Raw genomic sequence first — 13131 nt, 5'->3', positions numbered from 1 at the left:
TAAGGGATGTGAAGCAGTTGTATGCTGCCTGAGAAGACTCTTTGGACCTTACCGGGCCCTGAAATTCTTGGAAGAATTCCTTGGCAATGGCTGAAAAACTGGGTACTTGTGCATGTCTAGTCTTCCAGGTGGTGGTCTATAGACAGACCCTTTACTGTGCCTTGTTTATGCAGTGTTTTGGTCTGCAGCATATCAGGAATCTTTTTGACTTAGCAATGAATTTGCTGCAAAGAAGCAAGGAAGTGAATGCAACTGCCTTTATTAATACAAATTGTGCAGTTGGACAAATGTAATGGCATGAAAATAGCATGCTGCTAACTTGCTTTTGAAAAGAAACTTGAAAGAGTCTGTATACAGTGTGACTATTACATTGTACAAAATTTTCCTTTGAAGAGATGAAAAAATATTGTTATGCTTAGTATTTTCATCTGTCTATTAACCATTCCAAATATAGTCCTTGTTAAATACATGGGATGGCAATCTTTTTACACAAGGAGCTTCTTTTAAAATTGCACAGGCACATAAAAGGTTGCCTTATTCTACAGACTAAAAGTCAGCTAACTCAGAACATGCTTTAGCATTAGTATTAATTAATATTATTTTTCCACAGCCTGTATAGCAATTATTTTCTGTGCATACAAAAAAAAAATGTATGCATAATAAAGACACTAACTTAGAGGGATGTAACATGCAATGTGCACTACAAGGTCAAATCCAGCCCAAACTTCCTTTTTCCTTTTCATTAATATTTTTAGAAGGAGTCTTCAAAGTTGTAGGTGGTGACTCAATGGGATTTGATATGAAGATGTGACACCTCATCTTAAATTCCTTAACCACATTTCTTAAGTTGACAGGAATGTCAGGAAGTGTGCCTGATAAGGCTTGCTGTCCTCTCCGAGCTGACTAATCATACATGAAGTCTTGGCAAGAGATAACCAGGTTACAGTAGAGCCAAAATGACATCACATCAACTCAATTTCATATCCTGTAGACACCAGTGCCTATCACCACTCCAGGTTGCTAACATCCTTGACACACAAATGGTATTTTCAGTCTCCGATGTCCCCCTTTTACCCTGTGTCTGTCACTCTGGGGTAAATCAGGAACAAATTTTTCACTAAATGTAAAGAACCACTAACTCACGGGCACTTTGTCATCTGAAGCATAATTTTCTGTGCACGGCTCGCCAATCCCTGAACTCTAGCTATTTGCATAACAGTTTGCTGTACGAATTTATGACGGAGGATAGTGCTGAACTTGTTAAAATTCCATGTGAATCTCGGCACAGAAAATGGACTGGTGCTTTAAATCTTGGAGAGTTGTTCACATCAATAATGAATTTCAAATAATTTATTCACTTCAAGTGTAAGTGGTTGGCATACAGTCCTTACAGCTGGTTTGTTGAGATAATTGATTTCCATATAGTTTAAAGATGGGGAAAAGAAACATATGACAACTACAGCAGGTTTCGAGGCAATTGTGAATGCCATATCAGTTTAATTATAGCTCCATCTTTAGCTGACATGAGTTCTGTCCTATTGGAATGAAAATATCCCAGCAACTTGAAATGTAACAGTGATGAATTTTTTATGTTCTTCTACCTACCTTGTATGCTCGCTTAGGGCACTGTTACAAGTACACTTCTAGCTTTTTTCAGTGGATAGTTAACATGACATACAAGACTGGTCTGCATGACACAGATAACTCAAGGGAATAGCAACAAAGTAAATGAGATGCATTAGTATCTGGATGTGAACTGGGGGATATAAGTTCTCAGAACTTCTTGTTTAATTTATAGAATTGATTTTTTCCCCCTGTGCATAAGATTTCAAAATGGTAATCGTATTCAGGAAATGAGCTGTTCCCACTTCAGGTACTAATATCAATATGTAAAAGATAATCATTAACCAGATGTACTACTCAGCAGTGCTTATTATATGTAAGCAAGCTAGCTGAGGTGATAAAAGAAGCTTTTACCTAAAATGTAGTTATATTGACCATGAAGACACTGGGAAAACTGTGAGGTTTTTTGTTTTGGTGGTATTTTTTTATTGACCACTCTATGCATAAAACAAGGGCTTAGAGAAATAAAGAGTGTAATAAAAATTTGCTTTGCAGCTAACACTGCATGTATGAAACACCCTCTTTGCTGAGGTCCAATCTGGCTGCCTCTACATGGGGATGGATTGCACCCCCATATTCTCATATATAGGATGTGCAGAGGAGCAGAGAACCAGCCAGAACTGCTAGAAGCCCCAAACTTCACTCAATTTTTGCCCTTCCACTCAAAATTGGTTCACATAAATTGTAAACAGAAGAGCTTTATTTCATTCTTACTCCATTCGTTCCTAAGTTTCACAGTGTAGTAGAAAAAGTAACAGACAGGGTGTCCAGTAAACTCTCCAGCAGTCAGGAATTCCCTTACTGTGTTGTTTCTGCTTCACCTGATTACTGTAGGGTCATATACTTAAGTTCCAGTGTTAAGTTGAAGCAATTCCTGTGGACTGAGGCCATAGTTTTGTTTCAGTTTAATAGAAAAATTCTGAGTATATCTCAAATTCTTTTCTGACATCTGAGTATCCTGGAATAAATGAGAAAGGACCCTCATCTGAAATAAATAATAAACTGTAGTGGTGAAATAAGGGCTTCAACTGTCTAGCTGGATGCAGACGGCACAACATTTCCTGCCATTAACTTCTTTTTTTTACAGATATATGCAAACTTTTCTTTTGACATTGCTCAAGAGCAGAAAGTTCCCCTCCCAGCTTCCAAGATTTCTCTAGGAGTAACTGTTGAGGATCTGCAATTTGAGGCAAAATACTTGGTAAAAAAACCCCCAAACCTAAGTCTTCTGGTATTTACTTCCAGCTCCAATTCCAGAATACAAGATTTCACTTAAAATGAAGCACAAGGGTAAGATGCTGGAAAGGATTCTGCAGGTCTCTGACAGTCACCACATAAATATTTCGGGATGCATAATCCCATCACAACTTTGCTCCCTGTTTGTGGCTCAAATATGTGGCTTTGATTCTGTAAGTGTGCACTATGAACACATACTCATAATTTGGGGTTGGAGCTGGGACTGAGTCTTGTATCAAGAAGTCCCCATGGGGAGTCACACCAAAATCATCTTAACTGTCTTAATTTAAAGACAGTAAAGACAGTCCTGGAATGATGATCAGGAGCTCTGGGCTGGGGACTTCAAAAGCCTTATTGGCACACAGATGCATGAACACTAGAATGAGATGAGTAAAATGGGGGCTCTATGCAGAAGCAACCCTCTCTAGTATCTGTTTTTAAAATACAATGGAAAATTTTGATTGCATAAGGAATGCTGTGGTTGATTTGGTTTGCAAGTGGTTCCTGAAATGTATCAAGAAGTGGAAGGGAACTGGAAATTGTAATAGAGAAATCACCAGTCAAAGTACCACCAAGACTTCCTACGGGAGAACAAAGTTGCAAAAATACCCTTTCACTGTTAAATATAGGCTCAGGTCTTGTTGATATGCCTGAAGTGGCTTGTTATGGGCAAGCAGGAATTCTGCCAATGGAGATAAGGTAGCCAAGTGTGAAATCTGCTATAAATAAAGGAAGTGTTCTGCAAAAGCACTGTGCCATGGGATTTAACCTGCAACCCTGAATATAGTCAGGTGAGTGGCTCACGCTAGTAAATAGACACCAACAATTTTTTGTGTGTTTCACACTTTCATTATACATTTCAGGTTGCATTATTGCCTCCCAAACTGGTGAGTTAACTTGAATACTAAATAGATAGTGGGGAGTGACACTTTTCAGTCATTGACAGTAATTTGTAACACTCTGCTTCCTCCACTCAGCCTCCACAGGGAGAGAAGGGAAGAGCGGGAGAATAGAATCTCTCAATATCGAGTGATGGATGCTTGCAAAACTATCTTTGACTTCAGAGGGGACATGGCCTGTCCAAGCATCTGGTAACTTTATTAGCTTTTAGGACAAATGTTTGTTAGGTCTCAGACTATCTGATTTACTTGCCATCCTCAGCCACTGAACAGCCATATTCAGTTTCAAAGGAAAAGACTTCAAATCGCAGAGCTATATAATGTTTTCAAATATCATAAAACATTTCCTGTGTGCTGTTTTTGTGTAAAAGTTGTTCCTATATCTAAGAAGAAACAGACTATTAACTCTGTATTTTAAAGTCTATGTAGAATATAAGGAATTGCACATAAATTTTCCACAACTTCTAAGATATGACATAAAGTGAGTCATTGACAGGACTTTGTCCCTCTTAGAATTAGTGAAAAAAGCGCCTGAATGGTTTGAATCAGACTGCAGACTTCCAACTCCTATTTGTGGTGATGAAAAGTATTTCTTGATATCCCAGACCTGCAACTACATGGCAGAACATGTCTTTTCAGCTTTTAGAATGTGCTATGTACTGTGGCAATTTGTTAGTCACGCAACAGGGTTAATCTTTTAGAAAGTCATTGGATAACTGTATCTGCAATTATGAAAACTGCATTCAGTAAAGAACACAACTTGGGCACATTTGTTGCTTTCCTTGCTGAAGGCTGCCCTAGTGGTATATGCCTTCAGAAGTTCTGCAACAGCAGCAGAGCTGCTGGCAACAAGAGTGGCAAAGTTTACAGGGCTAGGTGGAAAAGCATGGATGTTGATGGGAGCATAACCCTTTGGACACTCGAACCGCACCCTGCACTGCCCCTAGCTTTGGCTGAGACTTTTTTACTTCCATGTCCAACCTGAGCACTTAATTCAGACCCATTGTCCCAGCCAGGTGACATCTTTCTGCCTACCATCTTTCACTCAAGTGTTTCTATATACAAATGGATGTCATCTGCTGGCTCAAAATCTTAGTATTTCCTTTCAGTTTCTGGCCAAGAAGTGGTGGTTGATTTTTCTAAGTTGCTGAGAGAGTAGGCATGATTGAATCAGTGTGTTGCAGAAAGGATGTCAAGACAAATTCACATGAATGAGAATTTATTAGCAGGATACACAGTTTATGGCACATATCAACAACGACCAAATAAAAAAAGAAGAGGGGGAAAGGAGGGGTGCAGAGAGAAAACTGTCCCCAGTAGCAAAGGGGAAGGAGAAGATGTGGTTGGAATCCTGAGACAAACAACTTCCTCAGGCACTCTATCCAGGGCAATAGGCGGTTCCAACACTTTTCCTACAGCACCTATACTGTTTTGTTCAGGACTCACACAAAGTCCTTACTGATTGTTCCCATTTCCAGTGCAAGCCTTGAGCAGGGGGAGGTGCTGTGTGGCTGGTTAGTTGGTGAGCTCTGTGCAGGGGTATTTTTGAGTCCCTTCGTATAAATCAAAAGCTACAACCAAAGGAAAGACAGTGGAAAATGAGTGGGTGATTCTTGCCCTGGTGACAGTCACTTCCACTGGAACATGCCATACCAACACTATTTGAGTATGCAGGCAATACCCCACCTACCTCCAGGAAGACCCATGGTCTCAGGAAATCCTGATGGCACTGCACAACTTCCATGGTGCCAAGAGCATCATTTGTCCCTTCCAGTGCTGTGCAGCAGAAGACAAGGAATGCTGTGTGTCCCTTCATGATGTGAACCATCCGACCTTTCAAACTGAGCAGGACACACCAGTCACTGCCCACAGGGAGGACAGGCTGCTGTGGGGAGTTCTGTTCACCTAAAAGGAGGTGGCACTTGGAGGTAGGCAGAAAACTGTTGCTGGTGACCATTTGCACAGCTGTAAGTACTGTTAAAAAATAACAGTAAATTTATCAACAAATGAATTGGTACTCCTGAAGTGCTCAGCTAGCTGGTGTGAAAAATACATTAATAAATCCTACACATTATTCAATTCATGGTTGCCTAATGTTTTAGATTACAGAACAAAAATGGAAAGACATGTCTCACATTAAACATTTACCTCCTTGCCTAAAACTTCTCCCCACCAGAGTTTGAAATGCTGTTTATAGAGTAGGGGACCCAGTGGTACTGCTTCTATGCTAAACTATTTGTGTTTGGATCATACTGTACACATACTGATATTTGTGGCGATGTAAAGAGCCTCAAGATGTAACAGAACAGTATCATATTTAAATAAAAACTGGATAGCAAATTTTAGTGGTATATATTACAGAAATTCCTGGAAATAAAGAATTATTAAATAAGTGCGTTTCACTTATCCGTGTACTGAAATAACCATTTCACAATCAGTCTGTTAGCATGGAAGCCGTAGTAATGCTGGAAAGGATAACGCAAGGAAGCAGGCATTTGACATGTAATCCCTGTATTTCCTCTTTTCCTATGAAATTCTGCTTATGTAGACAATCACAAATACAAAAAAATGCAAATTATATTTGTCTTCTCCTTCCTAATGCATCACACATAGCAATATCAAAAAATGGTTTTTATCCATACATTTCATTTGAGAAAAAATAAACATCTGAATGCCCATGAGCAAAAAAATAAACTAACACAGACTTTTTCACTTTTGCTCTTGAATCTCCTGTGTTTCCAACACTTTATGTTAGTAGTCACATATGGTCTTTGTCTGGACTCTACTGTTGCTTTGTGCCAGCTGCAGAGCTGCATTGAAGATCTCGATCCCATATTCAGTCATTCCTTTGTATTACCTGAGTTCAGAGTAATCATTAGAAATTTTCATCTCCACATAAGCTTACAGCTTGTAACAAGGAATACTGCACAGAATTAACTTTTCACAACTGGACCTGTGACACTCACATTAGGTGTACAAAACCTAAAAACATATACAAAGTAATAAAATAAATGTTTCACTGTCTTCTTTTTACTTGTTCTGATCATAAAATATCAATATCTTGCAGTAGTTCTCAGGTTCTCAGTATGAAATACATTTCGCTTATCAATGAATGTTCTGTTTTGCTGCTTTCTTTATAATGAAAAAAAGCAGCAGCAAAGTATAGAAAGATTTATTTTCACTTTTATCATTCACTTGCAAGAAATTTTTCTCCAATTACTTATTACCTATAGAATAATACTGAAATTAAAATGAGAAACACAGTCAATATTGCATGCATCAAAAATGATGAAAATCTTCACTTACTGAGAACCGTGAAATGTTTATTGGTTTTTAGACGCAGAGTCCTCCAGGGAGTGCTACAAATCCACACAAACTCACTGCACCTTCAATGTTGCATTTGGTGTGTTGATTTAGATGAAATATGTGTAAAAACTCCTGTCATCAGACAGCTCTCTAGTGACTATACATCTGCAAAGGCTCAAGAACATAAATTATTGCAGCATGAGTCTGGAATAAACTATGCTCACCTCACAAATTCTAGATCCGCTTGGTCCACAGTAACAAAGGAAAAACTGTTGTGTTTTAGAGTTAGGGAACAAGAGTTTATTTCATCATCCTCTATGTGTGTGTGTAATTTTAGACCAAATTTTTTTCCAAGTAGCAGAATCTTAATGGAATCAGCAAAGGAAAGAGGACTGGTGAAAGTAAGACATGAAGTGATGTGAGACTGGTACAGCAACTTCCCTGAGCTACCTCAGAGCCGAAGGTAAAGAAGCTGCCTTCTCTTCAGGAAAAAAATGAATCAAGCTTTTTACCCCCCAGCATCCTACTCAGCTCAGACCCCTTAGAGCTACTCTATATCCCCTGCAAAGATAAAAGCACTTCTCTTCTAGTTTGTATCTCACAGACTATCAGAAAAGATCATTCAGACTGGAACAAAACAACAAAGCAACAAAAAAACTTTTCCCAATATTCTGTCTCCAGAAAACCAAAGTAACTACATGGTGGTTCCTCACTTGCTATTCATCACTTCTGTTATAGACCCAGACTTTGCATTCAATAGGTGTTTCAGGATTTGCCTTCCATGAATTTACTGAGTCTTTACTGAGTTTACTTGTCTTTAAGGCTTTGCAACCACTTGTGGATATGAATGAGTCTCACACTTGAGCTACCTCATCTGTGAAAAAGAAGCTCTCCTTCATTTAGTTTGTTCCCCGGTAATGTCTTTTGTCCCACTAGTTCCTGTGTTGTGATAAACAGTCAATAATATTTCATATTTAGCTTCTCTACGCCTCCTGAAGAAATAACACTCTATGTTAACCCTCAGTCACTTCTTGTCCACACAGAAGTCTTACACTCTGTAAGACATCCTCATTCAGAAGCTATTCAATGCAGCTGACCACTCTCTTTGTCTTTCAGTGTATTTATCTAGGTTTACCCATATTGTTTTTGAAATGAGGTGACTGTACATCACAGGCTATATATCAGCAGAACAGTTTCTGATCTGTTCTCCAATATTTTCCTAATGTTCTTAATTGGGTTTGCTGCTGCTGAACACAGGGCTGACATATTTATCAGGCTCCTCAAGATGTCCTTCCTGAGATGTAATTGTTCATTTAGTGATTGTGGCCATGTGTTTGTTTTTCCTATATGCATTGTCATTGTTGAAATAGAATGTATTGACTATTATTTTATTACCCAGACACTCATAGAATAATAGAACTACTGGATCATTTAGGTTGGAAAAGATCTTTAAGATCGTCAAGTTCAACCATTAACCCAGCACTGCCAAGTCCACCGTTAAACTAAACTAAACTAAACGTCCCCAGGTGCCACATCTAAAGTCATCTAAATATCTCCAGGGTTGGTGATTCAACCACTTCCTTGAGGCAGCCTGTTCCACTGCTTCACAACCCTTTCCACGAGGAGATATTTTTCCCAATATCCAATCTAAACCTCCCCATGTGCAACATTTCCTCTTGACCTATCACTTGTTACTTGGGAGAAGGGACTGACCCCCACCTGGATGCAACCTCCTTTCAGGTAGTTGCAGAGAGTGATAAGATCCCCTCTTGTGCCTCCTTTTCTCCAGGCTAAACACCCCCAGTTCCCTCAGCCACTCCTCATCAGACTTGTGCTCCAGACCCTTCCTCAGGTCCTTTGGACATGCTCCAGCACCTCAATGTCTATCAAGATGTATATATCAAGAGGGATTTTTCTTTAATTCTTCTGGTAAGTTTTAGTTTTTCTATCTTGACTAATTGTCTTCATGGGAGTAAGTAAAGTTGGAGTCAAGCTTTCTGTGGAATCAGGCTGACATATGTATGAGGCTGGTTTACAGACACTGCACTGATATTCCCAGCAAATTTAGGGAATAGGAAATATGCCACTTCCCCTGTTGGGCTGTTTGACCAGGTGACTTGGATGCCATGACCAGAGGGGAAGATCTGCCCCAATGGGTTGTGGTGCACCAGGCTGAAACCCGCTCCTCTCGGATTCGTTTGCCTCTCCAATGAATTGCATGCAAGGGGTGAGTGGCTCTGGGAAAAACACTGCAAAAGCTCAGGAATCTATGCCTTTCTTAGTATTGGGCAACTAAGGGATAACAGAGCTGCCAGCAGATATAAAGAATGAACAATGCCACACACCAGGCAGGAAGTTGATTAACTCACCTGGGCTTGTTGCAGGTGACTGTAGGGGCAGCAACAAAACACAGGACACCAAGAATTGTACTGAGCAGCCTGGAGAGCTGTGCTGCATTTTGCTCTTTAGTCCCATGGCTCCTTCAAAGAGGTAGCAACCACAGTACTTAGGTATTTTAGCATGAGCATAGTAGAGACAGAGCAGCCATACTATCTCCTCTCTGTCGCCCATGATGTGCAGCAACAGAACTGGGACACTATAGTGGATTTTTTTAAAACAGGATGGAGCCTTCCGACATGAAGGGACTTCTTTCCTCATACCTCAGGCTTTGATTCTCTTAACTGCCCTTTTGGTGCCAGCAGTTTCTTTTCTTCCTCATATATCCAACATCCTTGTTTTATCCAGTCATCACCAGGGAGCTCTGTGGGATTCAAGATTTCCAGCATATGGAAAATTCTGTGAGACGGGAATATCTGGTGATAAGAAAGTGGAAAATATAATTTCTATGATGTAGCTTGTTACCTTTCCCATTCTCAAAGCCATTTGTCGAGCACTAAGTCAAATAACAGTCCATCTCTACTGGACTCTGCTCTTACACCCACAAATACCTTACTCCTCCAATGGCACTCAAACTAGCAGGGACATCTTGCAGAGTGAGATATCCTTCCCACCCAATACTCTCTGTGAGAAAGAGTGATGGACTCTTTGGCACAGAGAGGCCATCTGAGGACAGCACAGGGGAGTGAAGGTGCCAAAATCAAGCATTTCAGTGAAATAACTGAGTGAGTCATCTGTTATGTGCTAGCAGTGGTAATGGCTGTGATGGCCACACCTTGTGGTCACTGCTCTGCTTTTGCCAAGGGTTGTTTTCTATGGGGTGACTTCCTCTTCAGTGTAGCAGAACACTTCTGCTGCTCTATTGCTTTTGAACACAGGTTCCTTGTGCAGAATAGCATCGTGTTTTTCTTGGAGGTTGTCCATGGTTATTGTTTCTTCAATGCATCTCTAACTATTTTGCCAAAGCCACCCATCCTCTGCCATCTGTCAGGTGGCAAGAAGAAAGAATGTGGCTTCCACTATGCTGAAGGACAGGAGAACATGTGGTGAGATGAGAAGGATATGGAGACAAATTCACATCATCACCTCACAACAGCTTCTTTTATGTGATAGGTTACTAATCATAATGGACTATTGTATCTGTGGAGTAGAAGCTAAACAGTTAAAACCCCACTGACTAAGAAATTGCAGCAATGTTATGAAGAAAAAGGGCTAAAGCCCTTTCTGATCTAATATATCAATGACTACAGTAATAGAGTTTTTGTAGTGATACTTTTTAACCAGTAAACTGAGTCCTTATGGACAATGCCCACAGTTTATACTTCTCATAAGAACAAATGTGTTTTATCTTTTATCTAAGCTGTTTCCACATTTCCGTATGCTTCCAGTTATTTATCTTAATTGTGGAAACAAAAACAAATACGCTACATGTAAAGAAATGACTTGACCTTCCTTCCATAGGCCACATCCTATATTCTTTGTGTGCTCCAAAGCTACCTTGCACTCTGATTAACTTGACTAGGAGCTGTGTTTGTGTATATTCTCACACAAAATGTATATATAACCTGCCCTCACACAGCTCCACAGGGATGAACTGAAATCCCAGAACTTCAGCTGTGGTATTAATCATGCATTCATGATGGAATGTGGGTTGCAAAAAAATATATAAGAGTCTATAGAAACTTTTCTTTGAAGTATGCAATCCCTAAATATTTGGGTTCACATTATAGTCCTTTAGCTAGGATTTATTAGACTATTTCATATTTGCCTTCCTGTTTATTTTGTGAAAGTATACTTGTCTAGCACACATTTTTATGCCAGCCTTGCTCTGCATTTTTACAGTCTGCTAATTAGACCATTTTAACTAATTTGTTTGCATTTTGTATGAGCAAGTTGGGCTTTTGGATTGACTAATGTAATTGCAGCCAGTTTCTGCCAAATACAAATTACTCTTTCTAGTGTGAGCTAGAGAGAAAAGTAAATATTTAATAGCCATCAATACCCTCGCAGCATTCTAGAGTGTGCTTTTTTCCTATGGAAAGTTTAAATAATTTCTTCAGTGCTTGATTGCACTTTAATGTTAAGAAATTATTTTTTAATCTTTTTTGAAATAATAATGAATTAGACATTTTAGCATGTCCGCAAGGGTTTTATTTCTGTGCACTTTGCAGTTTTAAATTCCAAGCTTTAAGATCTGGTACTTTCAGGTTCGAAGTTTATTTGCTTAGCTTTTTATGTACTGAGTACCATCTCCTGAAAATGTTTTACTGAGATGTACTTGGATTTTAATGTTTCCAAGGGGAGAAAGTCAAATCTTATAGCAAATTTAAATTCTGGGTGTTTTGCTTGCTCTCTCTCTTTTCTTTTTTTTTTTCAAAGGAGCATAGCAGAAGACAGGAACTGATTACCAAACATCAGCATTAATTGTATCTGTATTTCAAGCTGCAAGTCTTACATTCTTCTTCTCTGCACAAGTGTACATAAAGGCATAAGAGGCCCAGGGCCTTAAGCAGCTTAAAGCTCCTCAATTTCCAGCCTTAATATTCCTGGGGTGCTTGCTATGATATAGATTGAGAAGAGCACCTGCGTGCCAGGGCAGGGCAAGCCTCTTCCTTTTCCTCTTCTTCATGTCTCACCCCCTCTGGGACCTGTGCAGAGAACAGGGGTATGGCTGCCTGACCCGAGGGGCTGCCTCTGAAATGTTACACATAGACCACATTTCTCAGTTCAGGGACATCATAAAAGTCCCAGAGACGTTGCTCTCTGACAAAATTTGGTGATGGTGCTCCACATCCTGCTGTGCTCTCCAGTGTGGTAGCTGTGCATTTTCCCTAGGGTGTGAGTGCTTCAGTCTCTACTTTCTTTTCCCATATGAAGTTTTCAAATGCATGAGTCCCAGAGGTCTTAGGCAGTAGTGTGGCAGATGTTGTTCTCTGCCACCCTCTGAATGTGGGAATGATCTATGGAAAGCAGGAGGGTTTGAGCAGGAGCGGTGGGTACTGGTTAGTTGGTACCTGGATTGGCTTAGTGCATTTCTAACCTTTCCTTACCTCTTGTGCAGCTGGTACCAGTCCCAGGACGCTGTGGGAAGCAGAACCTGCCTTTGCCCATCTTACTGTTTCATCTGGTGAAGCTAAAATAATTAACAGACCAACAGTGAGATCCAGCACTAATGAGAGAGAAATCAAAACACCTTTTAGCCAAGTCCTCGACATGTCAGTACTCATTTTATTTTCAGATAGGGTGTTAACGTCATGTCATGCAACATTCATAATTATTAATTAAGACAGTGAATAATCACTGCCAAATGACAACAGAAGTCCATGTCATCAACAGGTTATAGAACCAAGTTCTGGATTTCATAACCACAACCACCAAATTCCTTCTCTCTGTTTCATTCCTAGTACAGCAAATGTGTCACAGATCATGAAGCAACAGGTTTTTGATGGATGCTCCATCACTGTCTTCACAATCCTCTCATCACATGCTAAGAACAGGTGCATTGCAAAAAGTAATAATCTTTTGGTGTTTCTCATGTTTGCCTGGCCTGGATGGATGGGCAGGTGATTTGATCAGTGAAATAGTCATGCTGTTCTGAGAATGTTACTGTTAACAGGCAGTCTTACCTGCCCTCCTGGATAAGTTTAATTGTGACATTTTGTTAGTAAAT

General features: G+C 39.8%; 1 protein-coding gene across 15 annotated transcripts in view; it reads right to left on the bottom strand.

The window, feature by feature from the left end:
- Positions 1 to 4960: 4960 nt before the first annotated feature.
- LOC125323096 overlaps positions 4961 to 13131 on the bottom strand; it is a 35348-nt gene continuing 27177 nt past the window's right edge. For 13 of the 15 annotated variants that reach the window (XR_007202375.1, XR_007202371.1, XR_007202373.1 and 10 more), the window contains 6 exons: positions 12512 to 12594; positions 9434 to 9877; positions 7065 to 7229; positions 6464 to 6615; positions 5449 to 5732; positions 4961 to 5329 (listed from right to left, as the gene is read on the bottom strand). Coding sequence is in view for 1 of the 15 variants with exons in the window: in XM_048297694.1 (XP_048153651.1) it covers positions 9719 to 9877; positions 12512 to 12594 (242 nt within the window). In the remaining 14 variants the exon portion in view is untranslated. Of the gene's footprint in view, positions 5330 to 5448; positions 5733 to 6463; positions 6616 to 7064; positions 7230 to 9032; positions 9878 to 12511; positions 12595 to 13131 lie in introns of those variants that run through there. The other 2 variants (XR_007202381.1, XM_048297694.1) reach the window with 2 other exon arrangements.

The sequence above is a fragment of the Corvus hawaiiensis genome, chromosome 3 (assembly GCF_020740725.1).
Source record: "Corvus hawaiiensis isolate bCorHaw1 chromosome 3, bCorHaw1.pri.cur, whole genome shotgun sequence".
NCBI lineage: Eukaryota > Metazoa > Chordata > Aves > Passeriformes > Corvidae > Corvus > Corvus hawaiiensis.
This window is presented reverse-complemented; position numbering and strand designations above follow the sequence as displayed.